This window comes from Peromyscus maniculatus, chromosome 4, assembly GCF_049852395.1.
Source record: "Peromyscus maniculatus bairdii isolate BWxNUB_F1_BW_parent chromosome 4, HU_Pman_BW_mat_3.1, whole genome shotgun sequence".
Lineage (NCBI taxonomy): Eukaryota > Metazoa > Chordata > Mammalia > Rodentia > Cricetidae > Peromyscus > Peromyscus maniculatus.
Genome location: NC_134855.1, coordinates 139,680,983 through 139,705,984, shown reverse-complemented (window position 1 = coordinate 139,705,984; position 25,002 = coordinate 139,680,983). Strand labels below are relative to the sequence as shown.

The 25,002-nt window shown below is 51.4% G+C and overlaps 1 protein-coding gene across 2 annotated transcripts in view; it reads right to left on the bottom strand.

Annotated features, from left to right (window-relative positions):
* Ube2v1 (ubiquitin conjugating enzyme E2 V1) overlaps positions 1-12,049 on the bottom strand; it is a 28,186-nt gene extending 16,137 nt beyond the window's left edge. Inside the window, exon 1 of one of the 2 annotated variants that reach the window (XM_006992626.4) lies at positions 11,880-12,049. In XM_006992626.4, the coding sequence (XP_006992688.1) occupies positions 11,880-11,901 (22 nt within the window). In that variant the 5' untranslated portion in view covers positions 11,902-12,049. Of the gene's footprint in view, positions 1-11,597; positions 11,627-11,879 lie in introns of those variants that run through there. The other variant, XM_076571115.1, reaches the window with a different exon arrangement.
* Between the last annotated feature and the right edge of the window lie 12,953 nt (positions 12,050-25,002).

Genomic DNA, 25,002 nt, shown 5'->3' with positions numbered 1-25,002 from the left:
GTTTTAATTCACAGTAAAATCTTGATTAAAAGAAAAGTTTTGGGGGAATAGTAACAGCTGGCTAAAAGTCAGGAGTTAGGGCCACGGGACAGCTCATTCTGTCTCTCTAAAGATACATTGAACTCCTGTCTCACCATGTGCATTCAATCGGTACCAAACTCACCCACTTGTGGGCTGCAGTGGAAAGTGGTCTAGGCTCTTCACCTTCATGCAGCCAAGTGAAGTGGCCTGCCATCTCTGAGTACTCTGGAGGCTGGTATAAAAGGACCAGAAGTCTAAAGAGATAGCCTCAGCTATACTGGGAGCTGAAGGCCACCCTAGACTACTCAAGACCCTGTCTCAAACAACAGAATCCCTTTACATAAACATGTTGGGTGTGGTGGCACACACCTTTAGTCACAGCACTCTGGAGGCAGAGGCAGGTGGTTCTCTGTGAGTTTAAGGCCAGCCTGGTCTACATAGTAAGTTCCAGTCAGCCAGGGCTACACAGCAAGACTTGGTCTCAAAAACCATCAACACAATGGGTACCCACCGTCACTCAGTGTGGCAACCCTGTGTCTGCACCATGCCAGACAACACGGGCAGCAGGGAGGACCATGGAGTGTCAGTGCAGAAAGAACACCAACACTCAAATGTAGGCGACGGGAGGAAACGGTGAGAAAGAGGCTCTACCGCTGAGCAGCCTTCCTAACCACGGATGCTGACAGGCTCTCAAGTGACGGGCACCCCTTAAGGGTAACATGTGGGGAGCTGCACGTGGCTCTGAGGAGAAGCAGAGAAGAGGTAAACCAAGTCTCTGGACAGTGTCAAGATGAGCCAGCAGGCATGGCCCAGCTTCGGACTGCTTCTGCCATGGCTCAGGATGGGTGTCTGCCAGAAGAGGAAGTGACAGACACCTGCCACCAACTCCCCGCAGGCCTGGCAGGTGGTGAGGAGGAATGCTAGACTGAGCCAGCGGGTACTGGGCACCACAGTGGGGGGGGGGGATGAGGCACATGGGCAAGCGTTTATGTGTGGGTTACCAAAGGGGCAATACTTCCACCCCTCTTCTTGGACTCGACAAGCTACAGACACACGCCAGATGAAAACCAAAGCTGGTATGGCAACACAGGCCTGCAACCCATACGCTCAAGAGGCTGAGGTTGAAGGCTTGGAAAGTTCAAGGCCTGGCTGGGCAACTTAGTGAGTCCCCCTCAAAATATTTCAAAAGTAGAAAGTGGACTGAGGACACATATAGATCAGTGAACCGTGTCCTACAGCCTGTGGGAAACCCTGGGTTTCGCTGTCAGTACCAGAAAGGAGAAGACAGGCTTGGTGGCACTTGCCTGGGCTGTAAAGGGATACACCTCCCGCCTCCACCACCCCCAGACTCAAAAGTAAAAGACAAGTGTGCAGAGCATATGACAGCTGTATGTGCCAGGTAAGCACTGCACTACTGAGTTCCACTACAGCCACCAGGCACCCCAGAGGGAGAACCAGGGACTGAGAGCGGCATGGCATGGACTGCTCTTTAAAAGGGCAGATCAGCCGGGCGGTGGTGGCGCACGCCTTTAATCCCAGCACTCGGGAGGCAGAGCCAGGCGGATCTCTGTGAGTTCGAGGCCAACCTGGGCTACCAAGTGAGCTCCAGGAAAGGCGCAAAGCTACGCAGAGAAACCCTGTCTCGAAAAACCAAAAAAAAAAAAAAAAAAAAAAAAAAAAAGGGCAGATCAGAGTGCCACGCTCCCACCAATGAGAATCAAGAGATCCGAGGCATCCTCTTTCTGCAGATTAGATGCAGGAGCTGAGATCAGTCAAGAATGTGTGAGTGTGCATGTGTGTGCAGTCTGTTTACAATAGTCCTGCTATATAAGCTGAGCACTTTCCCTCGGCCCAGTACAGAAGGGATCACAATACTCTGACCTCTACAGAAGGAGTGAGCCCAGAAAGTTCTGTGGGGATGATGCCCGGCACATGGCCACCTTGCTGTGTGTGGTACCCCCTCCCTCAGTACGATGTATGTCTTCCAAATACCAAAGCAAAACAAGCCCCTCCTGACCCACACCCTCCCCAGCTCAGCAGTCACAACCCTAAAAGGCCATCCAAGCAGGAGTCTCATCTGTGGCTCTATTTGAACCTGCCACCTGGTCATTCACATCAGGACATGTTGCACCAGGACATGGGTCCTTGGCCAGATATTACGGTCAGTTCCATGCCCCTGCCTCAGGTTGCTAGCTTTCTCCTTCAGCTCCTGCCTCTAAGCTCAATCTGACTCCTGGATCCATTCTCTAAGCTCTTGATAGGACCCACTGCTCAAGTGATTCCACAGGAGCCACAGGCCCCAATAAACTGACCTTCAACCTCCAAGGCAACGCCGTGCCCTCCTTGGCACCTGCCACAGGCCTCAACCACCCAGGACACGTCCAAGAGAGCCCGCTGCATTCCTCCCCAGACTCCATCACCTCCTGGCTCCTTCCACCTCAGTCTGGTCTTCTTGCCGTGCTCATCACCTCACTGGTGACTGCCGCCGGGGACCCTGTCTGTTCTCCATGGACGATCCTTTAGCGGTGAACAGACACCATCATTTCCTTATAGGAATCCACCGCTGACCTCCCATTACGACTGGGATTTGCCCCACTGGGCCTCCCTGCCGCCACTACAGCAGCAGCTTTTCAGGCTCCAGGGGAGGTTTGTCTTCCTCCAGCCTTTGCTCGCTATGGCCTCTCCCAGCACGGAGGGCCGGCTAGTTACGAGTTCCGTCCTTGCCAACACGCACTCCCTCCCTTGCCTCTTGCTCAGCAAGTGCAAACTGACTGGACACTTCACACACATCTGTCTCGCCCCATCTGAGCACACCTCCATGAACGTTCACTGTCTTCTCCAGCAGGTACGTGATTTGTGCTGACACACCCTCAGCCCTACAAAATTCTAACAGATTTCTGAAAACGCATCCAGGAAAGTCACAGAACCCTTAAAAGGGAGTCTAATTATTATTTTGGGGGGTGAGGACAGGGTAGTCCAGGCTGGCCTTGAGCCACCTGCCTCTACCCCCAAGTCCTAGCATTACAGGTGTGCCTACCATGCTTGGCTTGAGAATCTCATCAAAAGGCTAAGTAAGTATGGATTTTAAATTAAGCAAGATTCCATAACATATGCAAACAGAACAAGTGTAAGAGCTGTCAATCTTCCCACTGAAGAGGCCAGCAGCCATGCACCCTGACCTCCTGCCAGCCCTGCCCCCCACACCAGTACTTTCTCTTTCTGTTTCCTGCTTTGTCTTTTGCTATCTCACTCCATCTCTGCACCTCTCAGACAGAGCTGTGACTCATTCAGCGCGCCCCTCCCCCAACTGGCCTGCTGTCTGGCACATGATGGTGCTCAATAAATGCCTCCTGGATGAACAGCAGAATCATCTGCTCATACTGGGAACTCTAAGTTGACCGAGACCAGAACACTGGGTAATAACATACAACTGAAGTAGGTGAGTGTCTTAATTTTATTGTGTGTGTGGCGGTCGGAGGACAACTTGTGGACACAGTTTTCTCCTTCCTTTTACGTGGGTTTTGGAGATCAAACTCATGTCTCCAGGTTTAGCCAGCAAATGCCTTTATCCACAGAGCCATATTGCCAGCCCAATCGCAGAGTTTTGTCTTTCTTTTTCGAGACAGGGTTTCTCTGTGTAGCTTTGCTCCTTTCCTGGATTTCACTCTGTAGACCAGGCCGGCCTGGAACTCACAGAGATCCTCTTGCCTCTGCCTCCCAAGTGCTGGGATTAAAGGCATGCGCCACCACCGCCCAGCGAGTTTGTCTTTCAGTTACATTTTACTTGTTTTGTGAGCACCGCAATGCACCTGAGAGGTCAGAGGACAACGTTCAAGAGCTGGTTTTCTTCCACCATGCAGCTCTTCAGGTTAAATTCCAGTCACCAGACTCTGTGGCAGGAACCTTTATCCATGAGTCATCTCAGAGTTTTTATGTAAAGTTTGGTAGCTTTTAAAATTATTTCATTTTACATGCATATGTTGTCTGGATGTGCTGGTGCCACAGCTGGCCCGTGGAGCTCAGAGGGTAGCACCCAGGAATTAGTTCTCTCTACCATGTGGTCCTGGCATTGACCATCCTCTGCAATCCATTCCCAGCCCCCAGCCTAGCTTGTAGCTTTGGTTGGCCTGAAACTTGCTATGTAGACCAGACTGGCTGTGAACTCAGGGTTTACCTGCTCCTGATTCCCTAGGGTTTGGAATTAAAGGGATATGCCACCACACCTGGACCAGCTTTTAAAAATTTGTACTTAGTTTTTTGAGACAGGGTCTCTTTTACAGCCCTGGCTGTCCTGAACTTGCTATGTAGACCAGGCCGGCTTCCAACTCAGATCCACCTGCCTCTGCCTCAGCAGCGCTAGAATTAAAGGTGTGCCACATCACAGATGGTTCCAACAGCCTTCCTCTGTTTAAAAAAAAAAAAAAAAATCTAGGAATCTGAGGGAAACTTTTTGGGGGGTGGTAGTGGTTGTTGAGGATTGAACCCAGGGTTTGGCGCATGCCAGTCAATGACTCTACTACTGAGCTGTATTATCTCCAAATCTCATTTCACTTCTTTGGAGGCAGTATCTCACTAAAGTGTGCAAGCTGGCCTTGAACTGCCTCTACAGCTGAAGCGACCCTTCCACTTCTGATCTTCCTGCCTTTGCCTCTCCTGTAGTTGGGTAGGTTTACCAGTCTGGGCCACTAGGCCTTGCTTATTCTTTTTTTTAATATATACTAAGGTGAACTGGTTCCTCACCAAACTTCACAAGAGAAAAGGCTCTTTCCTGTGCTGGGCTTGAGCCCAGACCTCTCTAAGCACTACACCCAGAGGATAATGCCCAACCCCTAGAGAGGGCTCCTCAGAGGAAAACTCATGAACGTGTGTTACTGGTGTCCCAAGCCTTTAGAAACAGCACAGGAAGCTAATACAACTAGTGTTGTTCTGTCTACAAAGCACTGAAATCCATGTGGCCTAAGGGCACCTCAGTCCCAGAACCTCAGGGCATGAATTCAAACACAGAATGAGTTCAAAATCAGACGTGCAGTTATGGCAAAAAGTGAAATCTAGGACTGGCAGGTTGGCTCAGTGGGTCAATGCCCTTGCTGCCAAGCCTGCCTCCCTGAGTTCTAGCCCTGGACCCCACAGAGCAGAAGAGTCAACCTATGCAAATTCTGACCTTCACCCCTGTGATGTGGCACATGTAACCACACAAAGTAAATGAATGTAGTAAAAAACAAAAACAAAAAACAACTGAAATCCAGGTGCCGGCAATATGGCTCAGAGGGTGAATGCACTGTCACCAAGCCTGGCCCCGAGTTCAATCCCTGAAACTGACAAGGTGGAAGAGAACCAACTACCACTAAGTTGTCCTCTGACCTCCGAAAGTATGCCACAACACATGCCACCCTCCGGAGGAGGAGAAGAAGAGGAGGAGGAAGAGGACTACAACCAGACAGACTGACCGACCTGCAGGTTGAAAAAGCATGAATGTTTGATAGTTTTATACGATGTCCTAGGGAAACACTGAATACAGTAATTCGAAGCATAGAAACATTAAATCTTGGGAAAAGGATTCTGGGGTGTGCGTATACTACCTGCAATCCCAGCCCTCAGGAAGCTGAAGCAGGGAGACTGTGAGATTGCAACCAGCCAGGGCTACACAGCATAATCCCGTCTCTAAAGCAGACAAATATTCAAAGGCTGTGAGTTCAGAGTCCGGCACCATCCAAAGCTAGGTGTAGCAGTATGTGCCTGGAATCCCAGCACTTGGGAGGTAGAGGCAGAGGCCCAGGAGTTTGTGGTTATCCTCTCCTTTACAAGTCAAGTTAGAGGTCAGTCTAAGATCATGAGACACAGCCTCAAAAACAAACTCACAAAAACCCCAGGTGAGTCAGGCAATCTCTAGGAGTTTGAGGCCAGCCTGGTCTACACAGTGAGTTCAGGCCAGCCAAGGCAACACAGATGTGGTGGCACAAGTATTTGACCTCAGCACTTGAGAGGTAGAGGCAATGATCTCCGTGTCTGAGGTCACCTAGAACTGCATAGTGAAACTGTCTAAAAAATAAAATTATTTTTTGGGAGCCTCATTCAGTGGCTCACATATGTAACTGCAGCACTAAAGAGGCTGAGGTAGGAGGATTGCCACAAGTTCCAGGCCAGCCTGAACTAAAGAGTAAGATTTTGCCAGGCGGTGGTAGCGCACGCCTTTAATCCCAGCACTTGGGAAGCAGAGGCAGGTGGATCTCTGTGAGTTCGAGGCCAGCCTGGTCTACAGAGTGAGATCCACACAGAGAAACCCTGTCTCGAAAAACCACAAAAAAAAGTAAGATTTTGCCTCAAAACTAATAAACAAATAAATAAAATTACAATACAAACATCTTTGGAGAACTGGGGACCACAAAGCTATGGTATGGTTCTGGCAGCCTGTGTGTCCTGCCCCGCAGAGAGGGACCCAGGCCGCAGGTCCCCCCCATCCCGTCGCCGCGCCCCCCCCCCCCCCCAGCTCTTCGAGACAAGGTTTCTCTGTTTAACAGCTCTGGATGTCCTGGAACTCACTTTGTAAACCAGGCTGACTTTGAACTCAGAGATCGACCGTCTATGCCTCCCAAGTGCTGGGATGAAAGGTGTGAGCCACTCAGCTCAGGCCCTAGTTGATGATGGTGGAGTTCTGGGTCCTGAGAGAGCGGCTGCTGGCTGGTTTAGGTACCTGCTCAGGGAAGACAACAGCTTGTGCTAGGACCAGTGTGCTGCTCTAGCCTCAGGAAGTGACAAAGCCTAGCAGGTGCCCTGGGAAGCTGTATCACTGAAACCGGACAGTGGGCAAACTATGACTTTTGTTCTGATGGCCAGTCAGCCTGAAAGCCGGCCTGGGATATCCTCTGGGAATTCCAGGATGAGAACCTCTGGGGGTGGCCCAGCAATATGACAGGCCTGTAGACTGACTGATCTAGGCAGAGACAAGAGGCTCTAGTGGAAGAGTCCATGGCAGGCTGATGTTATTTCTTTAAAGATTTATTTACTTTGTTTTGCCTGCATGTATGTAAATGCACCATGTGTGTGCCTGGTGGCCTGAGGGCGTTGGATCTCCTGGAACTGGAGTCATGAGTTGGTGTGGGTGCCGGGAACCCATCCTGGGTCCTCTGCAAGAGCAGCCAATGCTCTTAACCCCGGAGCCAGCTCTTCAGCTCCCATAATCTGTCCATCCTTACAGCTTAGTGTGACAGGACAGAAGACTGCTGGGGGATCAGTGACCAAGCCAAAGATCAGATCTTCTCTGACAGGGCAGAGGCCAAGAACGAGACAGAAATCCAGTTCAGGAAGGAGCCACTGAATCCCGTCCCTTCCTTCAGGGACAGCCCCACTCTGAGTTCCGCACCTCTGCATCACCCTGTCAGACATAATTTCCCTGCAAGCATCTGGTCAGAGAACTTATTACAACAGCCCAGCGTTTACTGAATAGCTGCTGTGTCACCCAGGCCTCGGTCTCCTCTCCATCCCAGAAGGCATCTGCCTCAACAAGTTCGTGAAGTGAAGAGATGTACCTGGCACCCAGGGAGCCCTCCAAGTGCAAGTTCAAGTCTTAGAGCCAGGGTGCAGTGCACACCTGTAAGACCAGGCTCAGGAAGGACTGCCCGAGTCTGAGAGCAGTCTAAGCTACCAAGTGAGATCCTGCCTCAAAACCACCAAACAAAACAACAAAACCCCCCAAGCCCCCAGAAATCAAGCATCCTGAAGGCTTGCACACAGATGAGGACGAGCACCTACTTACTCGATGGGTGACACACAGGTGTCCCCAGCTCAGCAGGTGTGGATTACTCAGAGTAAGGTGCACAGAACAACTTCCTTAAAGGCAGACCTCATGGTGGTGCTCACCTTTAGTCCCACCGTGACTGGGGAGGCAGAGGCAGGTGATCTCTGAGTTTGAGGGAGTTCCAGGATAGCTAGGGCTACATAATGAGAGCCCTTCTGGGGGGCGGGGGATCACCTCACCTAACGCCGCTCTGGGTGTTGCTGTGGCCTTTCTCGATTAAGCTGAGACTTGTATTTATTCCACTGTCATGACCTTCTGTAGAGTGTCAACTCGGGACAAAGAACAAGAGAGGGAGGGAAAAAGTGGAGGTAGAGGAAGGCTGATGGGTTTGTCGTCCTTTTGATGTTAGGAACCAAACCAACCGAAGGCTGTGCTCGGAGAGTATGCTACATGAGCCGAACTTAAGTTAGCAGGAAGGGGCAAAAGCTCCATGAAAACTCACTTGGCAATTCTCTTCTAAAGATCTGGTTTTTTTCTGTTTATATGTATGTGTCTGTGTATGACACATGTGTGCAAGTGCTCATGGGCCAAAAGAGAGGTACTAGAGCCCGAGGCTGGAGTCAGAGGCAGTTGTGAGCTGCCGGACGGGGGTAGGGGTGGGGTGGGAGGGGTTGGGGTGCTGAGAACAGGGCTCTGGACCTCGGGAGGAATAGCAAGTGCTCTGAACCACTCTGCCAGCCCCTGTGTGGCAATTCTTGATACAGTGGTAGCTGGCAGCACATACCTGTGATCCCAACACTTGGGAGACGGAGGCAGGAGGATCAGGGGTGTGTCAAAGTCATCCTCAACTCCACAATGGGTTGAGAACCAACCTGGGTTACAGAGAGCCTGTCTTAAAATGACAACACAAAATAACACGAAAAGAAAAGAAGAATTCCCACTTGGACTGGCTCACCAAGCAGGCCCCACTGAAGGCAGGTCCATCAGGAAGCAGCTATCCCGAGGACAGGCCACGGGGGAGAAAAAGCACTTGGCTGTAAGGGACCCGAGACGGCTCACAGTGAGACCCATAGGAACTGGGGCTCCTCTCCCACCTCCAGCTGTCTGGGGACACCCTTGAGTGGAAGGAAAGACTACAATCGCTACCGCCCAGATGGTGACATCTCTAGAAGCTGGATGTGTGCATGAGGCCACGCCCCTGCACGCATATTTGCAGTGGCACCCTGCCAGGGCTTGTCACTCTGGCACTTGGTATCTGGTTAACTGGCAGGGTAGGGCAGGGTAGCACAGCATGTGGGCTGCTGGATGAGAGGAAGAACCTGGCAGCCAAGGCCACCGTGTGATATCCTGCAGTCCTGGAAACACAGGAGGGAAGGTGCCTGCCACTGCAGACATCTTGAGTGGTTGTAGTGTGAGCATCTCCACTCCTGAGACTTGTGCCAAGATCACAGCAGCAAACCATGTGGGAAGGTGCCAGCAGCAGTGCCCACAAAACCTGAGCTCAACCCTTACAGGAACTCCAAGGCTACACAGTGGTTTCCTGGCAACCAGGGCAGGGATTAATGAAAAGGCTCAGTCTAAAGGTGGACTCAGGCCTGAGCACACCTGAGGGGTGTAGGGGGGAGCAGAGGCTAAGTTTAACCAATTAAGGTCCATTTCCACTCTTAACACTCCACAGGCTCTTGATGCCTTCCAAGGCACAAGTGAGATCTCTTCAAGGCATTCATTCGTCAGCAAACACTGAATCCTGCTTCATACCAGACACGTGTTCATTCATCTCTCTCCATCTCATCACTAAGGCCTTTACATTTCTTCCTGACACCTAGTTATTGGGGGAAGGGGCACCTAGGGAGGTCAGAGGGCAACTTGTGGAAGCTGGTTCTTTCCTAGAAAAATTTGGGTCCTGGGGATCAGACTCAGGGCCCAAGGCTGGGCAAGGACCTTGACCTGCTGAACCACTACAGGCTGGCCCCACTACAGGGCCACTGCCTTGACAGTTCTTCCCCACCACTGGAGTCTCAGTTCAAATGTTGCCCCAGAAGCCTGCCCCGACCTCTCCAGACCCCCTCATCACAGCACACAATTTTCTTCCCAGAACTTCCTGCTTTTGGAGTCACTTTATTTATACCCTGAATGGCCTTCTGTCTAGTTGGAATGAAATTCAAGGATAGTGGTGTGTCTATCTTGTTTGCTGTGCACAACAGGTCCCAGTAGCCATCTGTGGACCAGAGGGAAGCTGGGGGATGCCTCACGGGACCTCCAAGCCTTCCCTATGATATGTAACGACACTAGATGCTCTTGCTTCTTTCTGTGGTGCCACGGATGGAAGCCAGGGCCTCCAACATGCGAGATCACACTCTACCACTGAGCCACACTCCAGCCCCAGCTCTCTTGGATTTCGGTCAACAGCAGCTGCTGCTGTTGGTATCTCCCCTCCCTGTACTTAGGAAGCACTGGCAGGTCTCAGAAGTTAGAAGCAGCTGTCAAACCGGATTGTGAGATGGTCTCAAGTGACGACAAGTTGAGCCGAGTGGCAGTGCCACCCCAATATTGGCTGCCAGGTGCTGCACTCCCAGGCCCAGCAGGGGCACTGCTCTGAGAGATGCCCCCGCCCCACCCCAGTCCAGCCTGACTCAGCCTTGGTCTTCCTGGAGTGCCCATGCCATGTGTTGGTGAATGACTGACTCAGCACCGTACAGTCTTCTCCAGGAGATCCCAGGCAGTGTGTGGTGGGTCACTGCAAGCAGAACCTCTCTACTTCGCATCCCTTCACCACCGGCACCACCACCCTCTCCTAACACACACAAGGAGGGCTCCTTGGAATACAAGTCCTAATCCTGGAAAGACGACCCCCCTCCAACCAACCCAACCCTGACTCTGTTGCTGGTGGGGCCTCACACAGCTCCAAGATGCCAGTACCCAGGCTGGCGGCCCATGCTTACCCCTTGACCACCACCACTACCAGACTCCTGAAGGTGCAGCTTCTCATCAAAAAGGGGCACCCACTCTCTTCTGAATCATTCACTCGAACAGCCAGACTCTCCTGCTTCCCCGGACCCGGAGGATCCCCTTCATCAATGCCTACCCCACCTCTAGACCGCCAGAGCCCGTACTCCAATTATCAAGTGTTAAGTTGTCAGCGCTGAGGCGGACCCTTCAGGTTTCCCCTCAGGCCCGTCACAGGTGGTGGCACAGCAGGCGTCTCTTAGCCCACCAGAAACTGGCAGGGCTTCTCCCCTAAAAGCGCCACCGTCTTCCCCTCTTGCTAGTCCTTCTGTGTCATCCAAGAGTTCCCATTTGAGTGTTCCTCTCCCACCCATCCAGATAATGGGGGGGTTTCTGAATTGAACCCATATATTTTCCCCAATTATCCGAAGTGACCGCCTCCACCAAACAGGCACTTCCTCCATCCGCCCGGTGCAGGAAGAGGAGGTTTTTCTTCTCTAAAAGAAACATCTGCGGGACTGCACCCCAAGCCTTCCCACCGGTGACACGACCCTACAGACCCCTCGCAGGGCTCCCGAGGCACCTGCTCGTGCCCACCCCACATGCGCGCCCCCTGAAACCTAGCTGGGCAGACCCTGGTCTCCATCACCCAGGCCTGCTCCCGCTACGGACGCCCTGGCTCAGCCCGTGCAGATGCCCCGATTTCCCCGGGAAGCGACCACCATGAGCTCTCCCTCTCCTAGCCTCGACCCCAAACTGGCGCTGGGCCCTGGGGTGGCCTCGCCTGCGGCCCGCGAGGCTCCGTCTCCTCCCGTGCTCCCTCGGGTTGCGCCCGCGTCCCCCACCAGGCATCCCCGGCTCCCCGTCGCTCGGGCCGGCTCAGTGGGGGCCTCACCCGGGCGTTCCCCGGCTCGCTCGGCCCCTCGGCCGGCCTCCCCCACCCCCAACCCCCGGAGGCGCCCGCGGAACCTCCGGCTTGGCCGCACCGCCCACGGCCCCGCTGCCCCCGCCCGGGCTTCCGGCCGCCGCCTGCTCGTCCCGGCCCGGGCCGCGCCGCCAAGAGCAGCCGCAGGGAGAGCGCGGAGCCCCGTCCCGGCCACCACGGCCTCTGCTAGCCCCAGGCCCAGCCCAGCCAGCCCGCGCCGCATCCGCCAGCACGCCCGGCGCCTCCGCTCACCCGAGCCTGTGGTGGCTGCCATCTTGCGTCGCTGTCGCTCGAAGGCCGGCCCCTTCTTCACCCCCCCTTTGAGCTTCCCGGGCGCTGGTGCGCAGGCGCAAGCGTGGGCGCAGCCGCAGACGGTGCCGCTGACGCCCGCTCGGGGTCGCACGAGCCGGGCGGGAAGGGCTTCGCCCGGGTCTTCCGCGAGCAAGCACGAGGGGCGGGGCAACCTGCCAGTCCCGCCCCGCGCGGGCGCGGAGGAGGTGCGCAGGTGCTCGACGGCGGGGCCCGGGGTGAGCACGCTGTGTGGGGAGAGCCGAGCGGAGCAGGGCTGCGGAGCCCGGCGCCCGGCGCCTTTCTTCGCTGGGCTCCCCTCTCGCTCCGTCGCGAGCAGGTTATTATTAAATGCGAAAATGAAGCCAGGAGATGTCCAGTTCAGCTGTTAAGTAGCTGAGTCAGAACTGGAACCCAGGCCAGATGATCTTTGTTATGGGGTACCTGAAGAAAAGAAAAACAGCCGAGAGGCCTGAATAGGTCAGACTGTGGCCCCCACAATCTTGTTTCCAGCGTCGCTGCTGCTACGGGGTCTCAGGCTTGAAAGGAGAGGGCGCTGCTAGGGAGTTGAACCTTCCTGAGGCATTCGTCTGCCATTTTTTTTATTTTTTATTTATTTTGTTTTTTAGGGGTCTTGTTTGTTTGATACAGGGTCTCAGGTAGCGCGGCTGCCTTCGAGCTCACTTTATAGAGGAGGATGACCTTGAATTTCTGATTCTACAGCTTCCACTTTCCAAAAGCTTAGGTCGCAGGCCTGCGTTACACCTGGTTTTAGGAGGGCTGGGGGTGGTTTAGAAGGACCCCGAGCTTTGGCCTGCTATGCAAGCTCTACTAAGGGAGCCACATCCCTAGCGTCGCATCTTTTCACTCTTGCAATTAAGTATTCATTCATTCATTCAGATATTTATTATGCACCTATTCTGTAGAACTGCTAGGTGCTGGAGATGGTAACACCCCCAAAGAAGCAAGAGTCTGTTCTCCAGGGCTTGCATTCTAGGTGCACAGAGAAGTAAACAAACGTTTTCCCTATGAAGGGGCAGTAGGGAACAATTAGGAAAGGCCTCCTTTGTCGATCTCGTTTCAACACAGACTTGAATATGCAAAGGTCTTAGAGACACGCATCTGCATACACTGTAAACCCATCCCGAAGCCAACTTTGCTGTGAAGTCCTAAGTGAATGTGGAAACCAAGGTTGAGAAAGGTGAAGTAGCCGGCTCCAGGTCGCACTGCTAAGCGCCTGCAGAGGGACAAGGAAGCCGGAAACCTTCACCAGAAGGTCCCATTGGTCACCTGTTGGGTGTTAACATCTCCACTGCATTCCCCCTTTAGGAAGTATGTGGTCAGCTCAGGATTATCATCCAGTGCAGAAGACAGACATACGTACACCAGACTAAAAGGAGTCTGTTACAGTTCCTCCAGAACACAGAGGGACCAGTCTCCAGACAAACTGGGAAGGATGGCTACACAACGTACAGGGCTCTGCTCCCAGGGTTGGCCCGATGCTCGCTGCTCAAGAGGTGTGTCTGTGGCATCGTAGTACGGAGGCGGCTTTCCCTGTCCCAATGCTGTACTTGCTTACTGAGGTGTGTCTCCAGGTTTCCATCCACCATACCACACCAGCCTCACGCTAGCCTTGACCTTACATAGGCTGGACACATGCATCACCTCCCTAGTGTGGCATTGGTTCTTTCCAAGGCTGCTGGAGCCGGGCAGTGATGGCACACACCTTTAATCCCAGCACTCGGGAGGCAGAGCCAGGCGGATCTCTGAGTTTGAGGCCAGCCTGGGCTACAGAGCGAGATCCAGGACAGGCACCAAAACTACACCGAGAAACCCTGTCGTGAAAAACAAAAACAAACAACAACAACAAAGAAAGGGCTGCTGGACCCTCTCTCGTGGTCTCCCTCTCTTCAGAGCCTTCTATCTCTCCTCTTGTTCCCACCAGTCAATCTGTCACTCCCTTGGGAAAGACTTCCAAGACTTCTCCAACCAGAGCCCTTTGGCTATAACTTTCAGAATGCCAAGTTTTCCAGCTACATGCCATGCCATTTGCCTTTGCTTCACGTATCACATGACACAAATCGGCCTTTGGAAGCACAGACAGTATTTGCTCTGCACTTCAGGCCACCGAAAAGCAATTTAGCTCTTGAGGCTGACTCACTTCAGAAGTGAGAATCTTTGGGTATGAGTCTGCACTGTTTACCTTTTTGGGTGGCTTCTGCTAACAGGTTTGTCAAGACAGCTGGACATGGTACACCCCTGTAGTTCCAGCAGTAGGGAGGCTGAGGCAGGAGGATCAAGTTAGGGCCAGCTTGGGCTACATAGTTGAGATCCTGTCTCAAACGACAAGGAATACCCCAGAGGTCTGAAACACCTAGCATCTGAAAAGGGAATGCAGAATCACCCTTCATGCTTTGATGAAACCCCTTGACCATGAGAGGATGAAGGCACACCAGGAAAGCTGGCATTCACTAAGCCACGTACAAATCCCAGGCACTCCTAAGAATAGTCCTATTTTACAGTCGAGGAAAGGGAGGCTGGAGAGATGGCTCAACCGTTACGAGTATTTGCTGCTCTTGCCGAGGACCCGGGTTCCATTCCCAGCACCTACACAGCAGCTCACAACTGTCAGAAACTCCGAGTCCTTTTCTGACCGCTTAGGCATCAGACATGCGTGTGGTGTATATACATGCATGCATACAGAAAATATTCGTAAGCAAAAGCAGCAAAAAATTCTTTTCAAATAAGGGTTAAATAGGAAGTTCCAGGCCAGTCCGCCAGGGCTACAGAAGGATCCTGTTTCGGAAAAGAGAGGAAAAGAAAGATGAGAAAACGGAGATTCAGAGTCAGTAGGTGAAGTGAAGGCTAAAACACAGCCCTTTATCCCCTACGCTCACAAATGCTCTGCCAGCAGACACATCTTGCAAGCGAAAGTGAGCATGCAAATTCCCACGAGAAGAACGACGCAAGAGGAAGAGGTTAAAATTCACGCCCCGGGGCATACTGGTTATTGTAGTTCAGCGATGGCCTGCTGGGAGTTGTAGTACTCAGGGCACACGTTCCCGCGGGAAGACTCCGCCCCTTTCCTGACGTCACAGCGAGTCCCCAGAGAGGGAGTCCTCCTGCCACTCATCCAGGCTCAGTGCGTTTGAGCTCAGCTGATGGGCATGAGAGAATCCTGTTTATCGGATTGGTGGGAAGATTAAAGTTGTTAACTACCGAATTTAGACGAGTGCTCGGCACTAAGTGCTCTCCAAGTATTATTTAATCCTCAATGACCCTAGCAAAGAAGCTTCGCAGAGCAGCGCTTAATGTCTACATTTGTCAGATAAGGACACTTGAGGCGGGAGCAGTTAGTTTTTCCTGGGTCACACATCGAGGAGTGAAATCAGGTTTTGTACTTAATTTTAAAAAGTTTATTTATGGGGGTTGGGGATTTAGCTCAGTGGTAGAATGCTTGCCTAGTAAGCGCAAGGCCCTGGGTTCGGTCCTCAGCTCCGGAAAAAAAAAAAGTTTATTTATATATATGGATGTTTTTATCTGCATATATGTCTGTGCACACATTTGTGTGCCCAGTGCCTATGAAGGTTAGGAGAGGGCATCAGATCCCCTGGCACTGGACTTACAAATAGTTGTTAGCTGCCAAGTGGGAAGTGGATGATGGGAACAGAACCTGGGCCTCTGGAAGAGCAGCCAATGCTCTTAACCAATGAGCCGTCTCTCCAGCCCCTTATGTCTATTAATTTATTGTGTGTGTGTCCATATATGTGTGCAAGTGTAAAAAGATCATCCCAGCCCTGGAGCAAGACTTCAGCGAGCTATCATCAGTCTCCTCCCCTGAGCAGTTGGGGCGGGGTGAGGGGTGTTGGGGGGAGGTGTGAACCTTGTCAGTTTCAGGAAATTCTTGTAAATTGTTGAATGTCAGAGCCTTAAAAATTACATTTAAACCAGGTGGTGGTGGTGCACACCCTTAACCGAGTACTTGGGAGGCAGAGGCAGGTGGATTTCAGTGAGTTCAAGGCCAGCCTGGTCTACAAAGTGAGATCCAGGACAGCAGCCAGTCAGGTTGAGCACAGCTTTAATCTCAGTGTGGGGAGGCAGAGATAGGTGGATCTCTGTGAGGCCATCCTCATCTACATAGAGAGTTCCAGGACAGCCAGAGCTACTTTAATAGACATTAAATTAATATTAATTAATACATTAATAATTAATGTATTAATAATAAATAACAATGTATTAATAAATAAATAAAATAATGTATTAATAATAAATTAATAATATTAATACATTAATAGACCTGTCTCAAAAAACGAAAAACAAAAGTTACTTTGAGTTCCCCAACCAAAAGAAAAAAAAATAATATCACTTTTCCAGGCAGTGGTAGCACACGCCTTTAATCCCAGCACTCAGGAGACAGAGGCAGGTGGATCTCCGAGTTCCAGGCCAGCCAAGGTTACACAGGGAAATCCTGTCTCGAAAAACAAAAAACACAGGCTGGAGAGATGGCTCAGAAGTTAAGAGCACTGGCTGCTCTTCCAAAGGTCCTGAGTTCAATTCCCAGCAACCATATGGTGGCTCACAACCATCTGTAATGAGATCTGGTGCCTTCTTCTGGCATGCAGGGACACATGCGGGCAGAACACTGTATACATAAGTAAATAAATCTTTAAAAAATATTTTTAAAAAACCCAAAGGAAGCCGGGCGGTGGTGGCGCACGCCTTTAATCCCAGCACTCGGGAGGCAGAGCCAGGCGGATCTCTGTGAGTTCGAGGCCAGCCTGGGCTACCAAGTGAGCTCCAGGAAAGGCGCAAAGCTACGCAGAGAAACCCTGTCTCGAAAAACCAAAAATAAAAAAAAAAAAAAAAAAAAAAAAAAAAAAAAAACCCAAAGGAAGAAAGAAAGGCAGAAACCAACCAAACGGGGAGAGACAGCTCAGCTGTTGAGAGCACATACGGCAGGGGACCTGGATTCAAGTCCCCCTATCCTCATGGCAGTGCACAGTTATCCACAGCTCCAGTTCTAGGGGACCCAAGGCCTTCTTCTGGCTTCCATGGGCACTCACATGGTACACATATACACATGCAAACAAAAACTCATAAAAAAATTCAAAAAATAAAAATAAACAAAGGAAGACCACCAAGATGGTTTAACATGTCCCCTACAATCATGATACTAAACAAAAGGTTGCATTTTAAATGAGAGGCTAGAGAGATGGCTCAGTGGTTAAGAAAGCTTCCCACTCTTCCAGAGGACCCAATATTCATTCCCAGCATGCACTCATTCAAGTTAGGAGACTCGAGATCCAGGAAAACTGACTTATCTGGTTGTGGGCACCAGCACACACATGGCAGACAACATTCACACAAACATAAATAAAAGATAGAATTTTTTTAATAATGGAAAAACAGGTTGGGCATATGTCACATGCCTTTAATACTAATGCTCGGGAGGCCAAGGCAGGCAGAGCTCTATGAGTTTCAGCCCAGCCTGGTCTACACAGCAAGCTCCAGGCCAGTCTGGTCTCCATATCTAGCCGGAGACCAGCCAAAGCCACATAGTGAGACCCTGTCTTAAAAAGGGGAAAAATAAAATAAATTCTGTTCTACCAAAGTGGGAAAACATGGGAGTCCAGGGGACTCTCTGGACAGGAAAGGCACATGTCACTTAAAATCAACTCAAGAAGTGATAACAAAGCTTATGTCGATAGCCACCACCTCATGCCCCAGCTTCTGCACACAGACTCCAGACAGGAAATCGAGCAGGCTATTTACAGAAAGGCCATGGACACTAAGGAGGAGGAACGGGACCCTGCAAGAGGTCTGTGGTTAACAGCGCATGTGACAGCCCCTTAATGGCTTCAGATCCTCCCCAGGGGCTGGCTGAGTGTATCTGGAAGACTTTTTAGTAAGTGATGTCATTGCTCCTCAGCCCTGCAGGAGTGGGAGAGGGTGGGTGGGGTGGGTCATGGAGCCATCCATCCACATCTCCACTGATGAGCATTCGGGGCTTTTCCTAGGGGCCGGACTGAGCCCCAGCTCAACACTGCTGCAGAGGCACACCCCGAGGCCCAGCCTGTGATTGTTGGTGTAAATCGTTCCGTGCAGTGTCTGGATTTTGTGTGTGTCATTTTTGTGGCTGGAGGTTAAGGAATGGCAGTCCAGGGGTCTAGAGCTGCGGTTGTAGAGCGCTGTAGAGCCTCTGTCTCATACATATGATTGTGTGTGTGTGTGTGTGTGTGTGTGTGTGTGTGTGTGTGTGTGTGTGTGTGTGAAGAGAGAGGAAAGAAGGAAGGAAGGAAGGGCTGGAGAGGTGGCTTGGCAGTTAAGAGCACTGGCTGCTTTTCCAGGCAACCTTGGTTCACTTCCCAGCACCCAGATGGTGGCTCACAACTGTCTGTAACTCTGCCTCAAGGAGCTCCAGTGCCCTCTTAAGGCCTCTGTGGGCATGGGATGTGCACATGGTCAACATATGTGCAGACAGAACACTCATAACAAAAAACAAAGTTTAAAAAGAAAAGAAAGAAGGAAAGCAGAAAAAGAAAGAAGAAAGTGGGCTGGGTGGCTGCATTTTCCAGTAGGGTTCACTGAAGAGACAGGGCCGGGGGATCCCGAGTGGGAGGTCAGCCTGGCCCACTTCTGGGCTGGTCAGAGGGCTCAGCAGGTAAAAGCCTTTGCCTGACAAATGGGATCTGAATTCCACCCCTGAAGCTGTGGTGGAACGGAGAAGACCACTCCCTTAAGCCGTCACTCAGTGACTGAGACCAGAGTCAAAGCCTGTGAGCGGCGGAGCCGTGACTTGAACCCCAACCCCCCCTTTCTCTCTTCCCTCTCCCAGTCCCTATCCCCTCCCCTCCTCTGTCTCTCCCTCCCCCATCTCTCTTTCTCTCTCTCTCTTATCTGCGAAACAGCCCAAGCTGGTCTCGAACTCATGGCAGAAAAGCATGTTGTGCGCCCAACAAAACTCAAGCTCGGTCGGTGTCCTGGTCTCACTGCTGGCCGTCTTCCTTCCCTCTTCTGTTCACTCAGGCTGCAGGCCATGGGATGGTGCTGTGTACTCAGGGTGGCAGCCCTTAGCTAGCCATCCCCAGAAACGCTCTCTCTCACACACAGAGGTGCAGTTTACTAATATCCGATGTGCTTCCAGGATATGGTCAAGTTGACAATCGAGGAGGCATATGTCAATCATCGCTTCCAGGATATGGTCAAGTTGACAATCGAGGAGGCATATGTCAATCATGCTTCCAGGATATGGTCAAGTTGACAATCGAGGAGGCATATGTCAATCATGCTTCCAGGATATGGTCAAGTTGACAATCGAGGAGGCATATGTCAATCATGCTTCCAGGATATGGTCAAGTTGACAATCCAGGAGGCATATGTCAATCATGCTTCCAGGATATGGTCAAGTTGACAATCGAGGAGGCATATGTCAATCATGCTTCCAGGATATGGTCAAGCTGACAATCAATTACACAGGGTATAGTGGCTCACACCCCAACACTCAGGAGGCTGAGGCAGGAGGATCATAGTGAATCTGAGGCTAACCTGACCTACCCTGAGTTCCAGGCCAGCCTGGGCTATGTAGCTACAAAGTAAGACTTTCTCAAGACCTTCCCCACCCCCCAGAAGGATTAACCACTACCACATTACTGCTGCACTGTCTTCCGGGAAAACAGAAACGGTCACAAGGAATTGGAACACTTCATAATTCAGAGACCCATGCATCTATTTCTGGGACTCTAAAATGCATATTTTACACAGGGGCATCTGGGAAATCAGGACATCTCTCAGGACCCAGGACATACCAGACTCAGAGAAACAGAGCAGAGGAAATGCAGATTTGAGCACCTATCAGATGGGCAGAGAACCGAACAGCTGATAACACTCTGAGCTGGCAGGGGTGTCGGGAGACAGGCGGCTGAGATACCGCACAGCCTGGGAGGAGGACTTTTCGCTGACAGCAATTAAAATGGAGAGCACAGACACCCCTTGACCTTTTTTCCTGGGAACTGATCCTGCATGCCCTTTTCTGGGAACCGATCCTGCATGTCCACGGCGCTCAGGAGCAAAGCCAAGGTCCTTTGCTGCACTGGAATATAGTTTATAGTTCCTGGGCCTGAACTGACCTCATCCCGAGACAGCTGGGTCTGAAGAATGGGGTGGGATCTGCGGAGATGGCTCGTTCAGAAAGCGCTGACTGTGCAAACAAGGACCTGAGTGGGGATGGTCCCCAGCACCCCCCACAAAGCCAGCATGCCTGTAATTCCAGCGCTGGGGGACAGAGAGAGGGGCATCCTTGGGGCTAGCTGGGCAGTCAGTCCGCCATGTTCAGTGAGAAATCCTATCTCAAAAAATAATACAATGTTGGCCGGTAATGGCTTACGCATTTAATCCCAGCACTCGCAGGCAGAAGCAGGTGGATCTCTGTGAGTTTGGGGCCAGCCTGGTCTACAGAGTGAATTCCAGGACAGCCAAGGCTACACATAGAAACCTTGACTCTAAAAACAAAACAAAACAAAACAAAAAAATCAGACAGGAAGACACCTGACATTGACACACACACACACACACACACACACACACACACACACACACACACACACACACACACACAGAGTACCCTCCTGACATACACATAGAACTATAAAGATGGCCTGCCTGTGTGGTAACATATCCTGTCATCCCAGCACTTGGGAGGCAGATGAATGATTGCTATGAATTCGAGACCGGCCTGGACTGTCTCAAAAACAAGATTGGTCCATTCTCTAACTGCACTCCCCATACACTTTACTTTTATTCTGTATACGTTGGTGTTTGCCTACATGCATGTTTACACACCATGTGCATACAGTGCTTGTGGAGGCCAGGAGAGGCACAGGATCACTGCTGAGAGAGGGCAGAGAGGGCGCCAGATTCCCTGGGAGCCAGCATGTGGTGCTGGGAATCAAAGGCAGGAAGAACAGCCAGTGCTTTTAACTGCTGCGCCATCTCCCCAGCCCCCAAGATGGGTCCTTTCTAGAACTGGAATATTCTACAGCTCTAAATAGAAGAAACCAACCTTTCTGATCACCATAGTATTTTCTAAAACAGGTCCTATGAGAAAGGGGAAGGTAGAATTTTGTTTGTTTGTTTGTTGTTGTAGTAGTAGACAGGGTTTCTCTGTGTATCCCTGGATGTCCTGGAACTCACTATGTAGACCAGGCTAGTCTTGAACTTGGAGATTTGCCTGCCTCTGCCTCCGAAGTGCTGGGATTAAAGGCCACCACTGCCTGGCAAGTTGTTCATTTGTAATGTCTTTCTAGAGACGGGGGAAGGTGTGGGGGTGGGCAAATTTCTATGCTCATACACCAGACTCCAAAGTCTTGTCAAAGTGATTGCCCTTGCTTTCAGAGGAACCAGTTTGGTTCCCAGCACCCACACCGGGCACTGCAGTCACCCACTCCACCCCACCCCACCCCGCCTGCCCTGCCACACACACACAATGGCCAGGTAGGGTAGTGCACACCTTCCTTTAACCCAGCACTTTGCAAAGTCGGGCAGATTTCTCTAAATTTGAGGCCAGCCAGGGCTGCAGAATGGGATGCTATGTCAAAACAAAACCAAGCTGGGGGGTGGCGGCGGCTGCACACACCTTTAATCTCAACATTCAGGATACAGAGGTAGGTGGATCTGAGTCTGAGGCTAGTCTGGTCTACAGAGTGAGTTTCAGGTACACACACACACACCCTGGGCATGTGTGCCTTGGGAGAGAAACTGAGGGCTTGGGAAATTCAAATCTCAGGCTACAAAGGGTTCAAAGCCTTTTCTTTCTTTTTTTTTTTTTTTGGTTTTCGAGACAGGGTTTCTCTGCGTAGCTTTGCGCCTTTCCTGGAGCTCACTTGGTAGCCCAGGCTGGCCTCGAACTCACGGAGATCCACCTGGCTCTGCCTCCCGAGTGCTGGGATTAAAGGCGTGCGCCACCACCGCCCGGCTCAAAGCCTTTTCTTAAAGGGCCACAGAGCAGCATTGGCATCCGGCCTTCTGGTCTCTGCTGCACACACCCACTTGAAGCTGGGAGGGTGTGGGCATGAACAGCATGGTGGGCGATGGTGGGCGATGGTGGGTGACGGCTGCACTTCACAGTGGCTAGTGACGTGTGAACACTGTGTTGTGAAATATGCCCCCTCCTCACCCGCTGCCGTTTAGAGTGCACTTGCGCCTTAGAAACCAGGCGGGCTGGATGGGGCCCTCAGCTGAGGTCAGCTGACCCTGCTGGCCTTCCTACCTCCAGCTCATGGTCTTCGCCATCCCAAGGGGAGGCCTGGGAAGTCTGGGTTCCACCTAAGGTGGTGCGAGTTACAGGTGGGAAGTAGCACACACCTAGATCTTCCTCAAGAGGTGGGCACAGATGCCTACCCTCCTGAGTCATGCTTGACCTGCACGTCACCAACCCGGCTCTGCCACCAGAGGGCAGCACAAGCCGCCTAAACCCAGGCTGCCCTCCACCCACCACCTAGGCACATGCTGTTTCATTTCAACGGAGCGTATTTCCAGCCACTTTTTACTTCTGAGACATTTGACAAATTACCAGGCTAGTCTTGAACTCCTTCTGTCCAGAACTTGAAACCCTCTGCCGTGGCCTCTAGAATAGCTAGTCAGGTTTGCGCCACCGTTTACTATCGTTCACGCAATGACAAATACTAACGCCCCTTCCCGTGGATGTAGTGGCCAGTGGTGGGCAAACGTTAGGGACAGTGGCAAGATGGGTCCCATCTGACAAATAAGTGCTGGCCCAGCAGTTAAAATCACTCACTGAGCAGTCATTAGGCAAAATCGACACGTGGCACCCATTAACAAACTGGGTGTCCCACGAATGCCTATAACCCCAGGTCTGAGACAGGGAAGACACAAAAGATTGTTGGGGCCTGTTGGGATACAGCCCAGCCAAGAACATTAGTCCTAGATTCAGGAAATACCCTGCCTCAAAGGACTAGGTGGACACCTAGCGCCCTCTTCTGGCCTACAGGTGCACCTACACACAAGTACAAACAGGCACATATTTTAAATGTTTTCCAGAAGACTGTCATTTTGTGTCCTCAACAGGCCCCCTTTCTCCTCGTTAATATTGCAGAAATTACCCTGGGGCATTTTTTAAAGACAGGCTCTTTTATAGGCCAGGCTGGCCTCAAACTTGCTATATAGCCAAAGATGATTTTCCTTCCTTCACCTCCTGAATTCTGGAATTACAGGCTTGGACCACCATGCCTGGAGCCACACAGCAGCCTGACTACATACACACTATTGTGAGATAATCTTTTTGTACACTGTGAAGATGTGTCTCTGTGTAAGGCGCCTTTTGATTGTTTTAATAAAGAGCAGAATGGCCAATAGGTGTAGAGGACAGGCAGAACTTCCAGGGAGAGAGGACTCTGGAGAGAATCTGAAGCCCACAGGATTAAGCCAGCGAGAGGAGGTCGGACGTACAGTATGGAGGAGAGGTAATGAGCCACGAGGTAGAAAGCAGATTAATATAAATGGGCTAATTTAATTTATAAGAGCTAGTTGGGAACAAGCCTAAGCTCAAGTCACGCATTCATAACAAGAAGTCTCCATGTTATCTGAGAACTGGCGGTACAAAGACCGACCGACTACGACAGACCATAATATACATTCACTCCTGTATTCCGGAGGCTTGGGAGTGCTTGTTCAAAGGATGAACGGCTGACATGTCCGCCGGTGGCATGAGGCTGTGTGACGGCCTCAGCCCTCACCTCTCCCTTGTCCAAGGGCCAGCCTCAGCATCTCCTAACCTCAAGCTCATCCTGTCTCAGGGCCTTCGCACTTGCTGTCCCCGAGGACTTTTCTGTTCAACCCAGGTTGCCTCCGCCCCTCCTGCAGCTCTCAAAAGGACCTCCTTCCCCAGCAGCCTCCACTCTGCTTCTCCAAGGCAGCTTCAGCTAGTTGCTTTTCACAGATGACAGGAACCTTCACTGTGAGCAGGGAATGTTGGCACACACCTTTGATCCCAGCACTGAGGACACAGAGACAGGCGGATTTCTGAGTGCCAGCCTGAGCTCCACAACAGCCAGGGCTACATAGTGAGACCCTGCCTCTCAAAAAAACAAAAAACCCAAACAAATAAAAATTAAAAATAAAATAATAAAGCTGTGTGGTGGTGGCGCACGCCTTTAATCCCAGCACTTGGGAGGCAGAGGCAGGTGGATCTCTTGTGAGTTTGAGGCCAGCTCAGTCTACAGAGTGAGTTCCAGGACAGCCAGAGCTGTTACACAGAGAAACTGTCTTAAAAAACCAAAATAAATAAATAATAATAAAGAAACTGCACTGTGTTCCTCTGCATTTATTCTCTTTTTCCAGGTCAGCTCCCACCACAGCGGTCCAGTCCTTGTTGGCCTGGGTCCAGGCCATCGTCCAGACATACATTAGGTTGTTATGACCCCTAAAGGGGTCTGGGATGGGTTAGCCAGCACAGCACTGCTCTAGCATGACCTTGGTGAAAGGTCACTGCCTTGTGAATGGTGGCACACACCCGTAACCCCAGCACTTGTGAGGTGAGGGTAGGGGGATCAAGAATTCAAGGCCACCTTGGTTGCATAAGAAGTGTGAGGTTGCCGGGCGGCGGTGGTGGCGCACGCCTTTAATCCCAGCACTTGGGAGGCAGAGGCAGGTGGATCTCTGTGAGTTCAAGGCCAGCCTGGTCTACAGAGTGAGTTCCAGGAAAGGCTTCAAACCTACACAGAGAAACCCTGTCTCCAAAAAAAAAAAAAAAAGTGTGAGGTCACCTTGAGTATATGACACATTACCTTAAAAAAAAAAAATCAGGCTGGAGCGGCGGCTCCACGGTTGAGAACATTCAGAGGACCTGGTTCAGTTCCCAGCACCCATGGGTGTCTCACAACCGTCACTACCCCCAGTTCCAGGAATCCAATGCCCTCTGTGACCTCTGTGGGCACCAGGCACACATGTGGTACACATACACCATGCGGGCAAAACACATAAAATATATGAATCGAAACAAACCGTCACTGTGACGGGATAAAGACCCCTCCCTGAGGCCAGAGCTAACCCCCTCTGTGCAGCCATTTGGAAA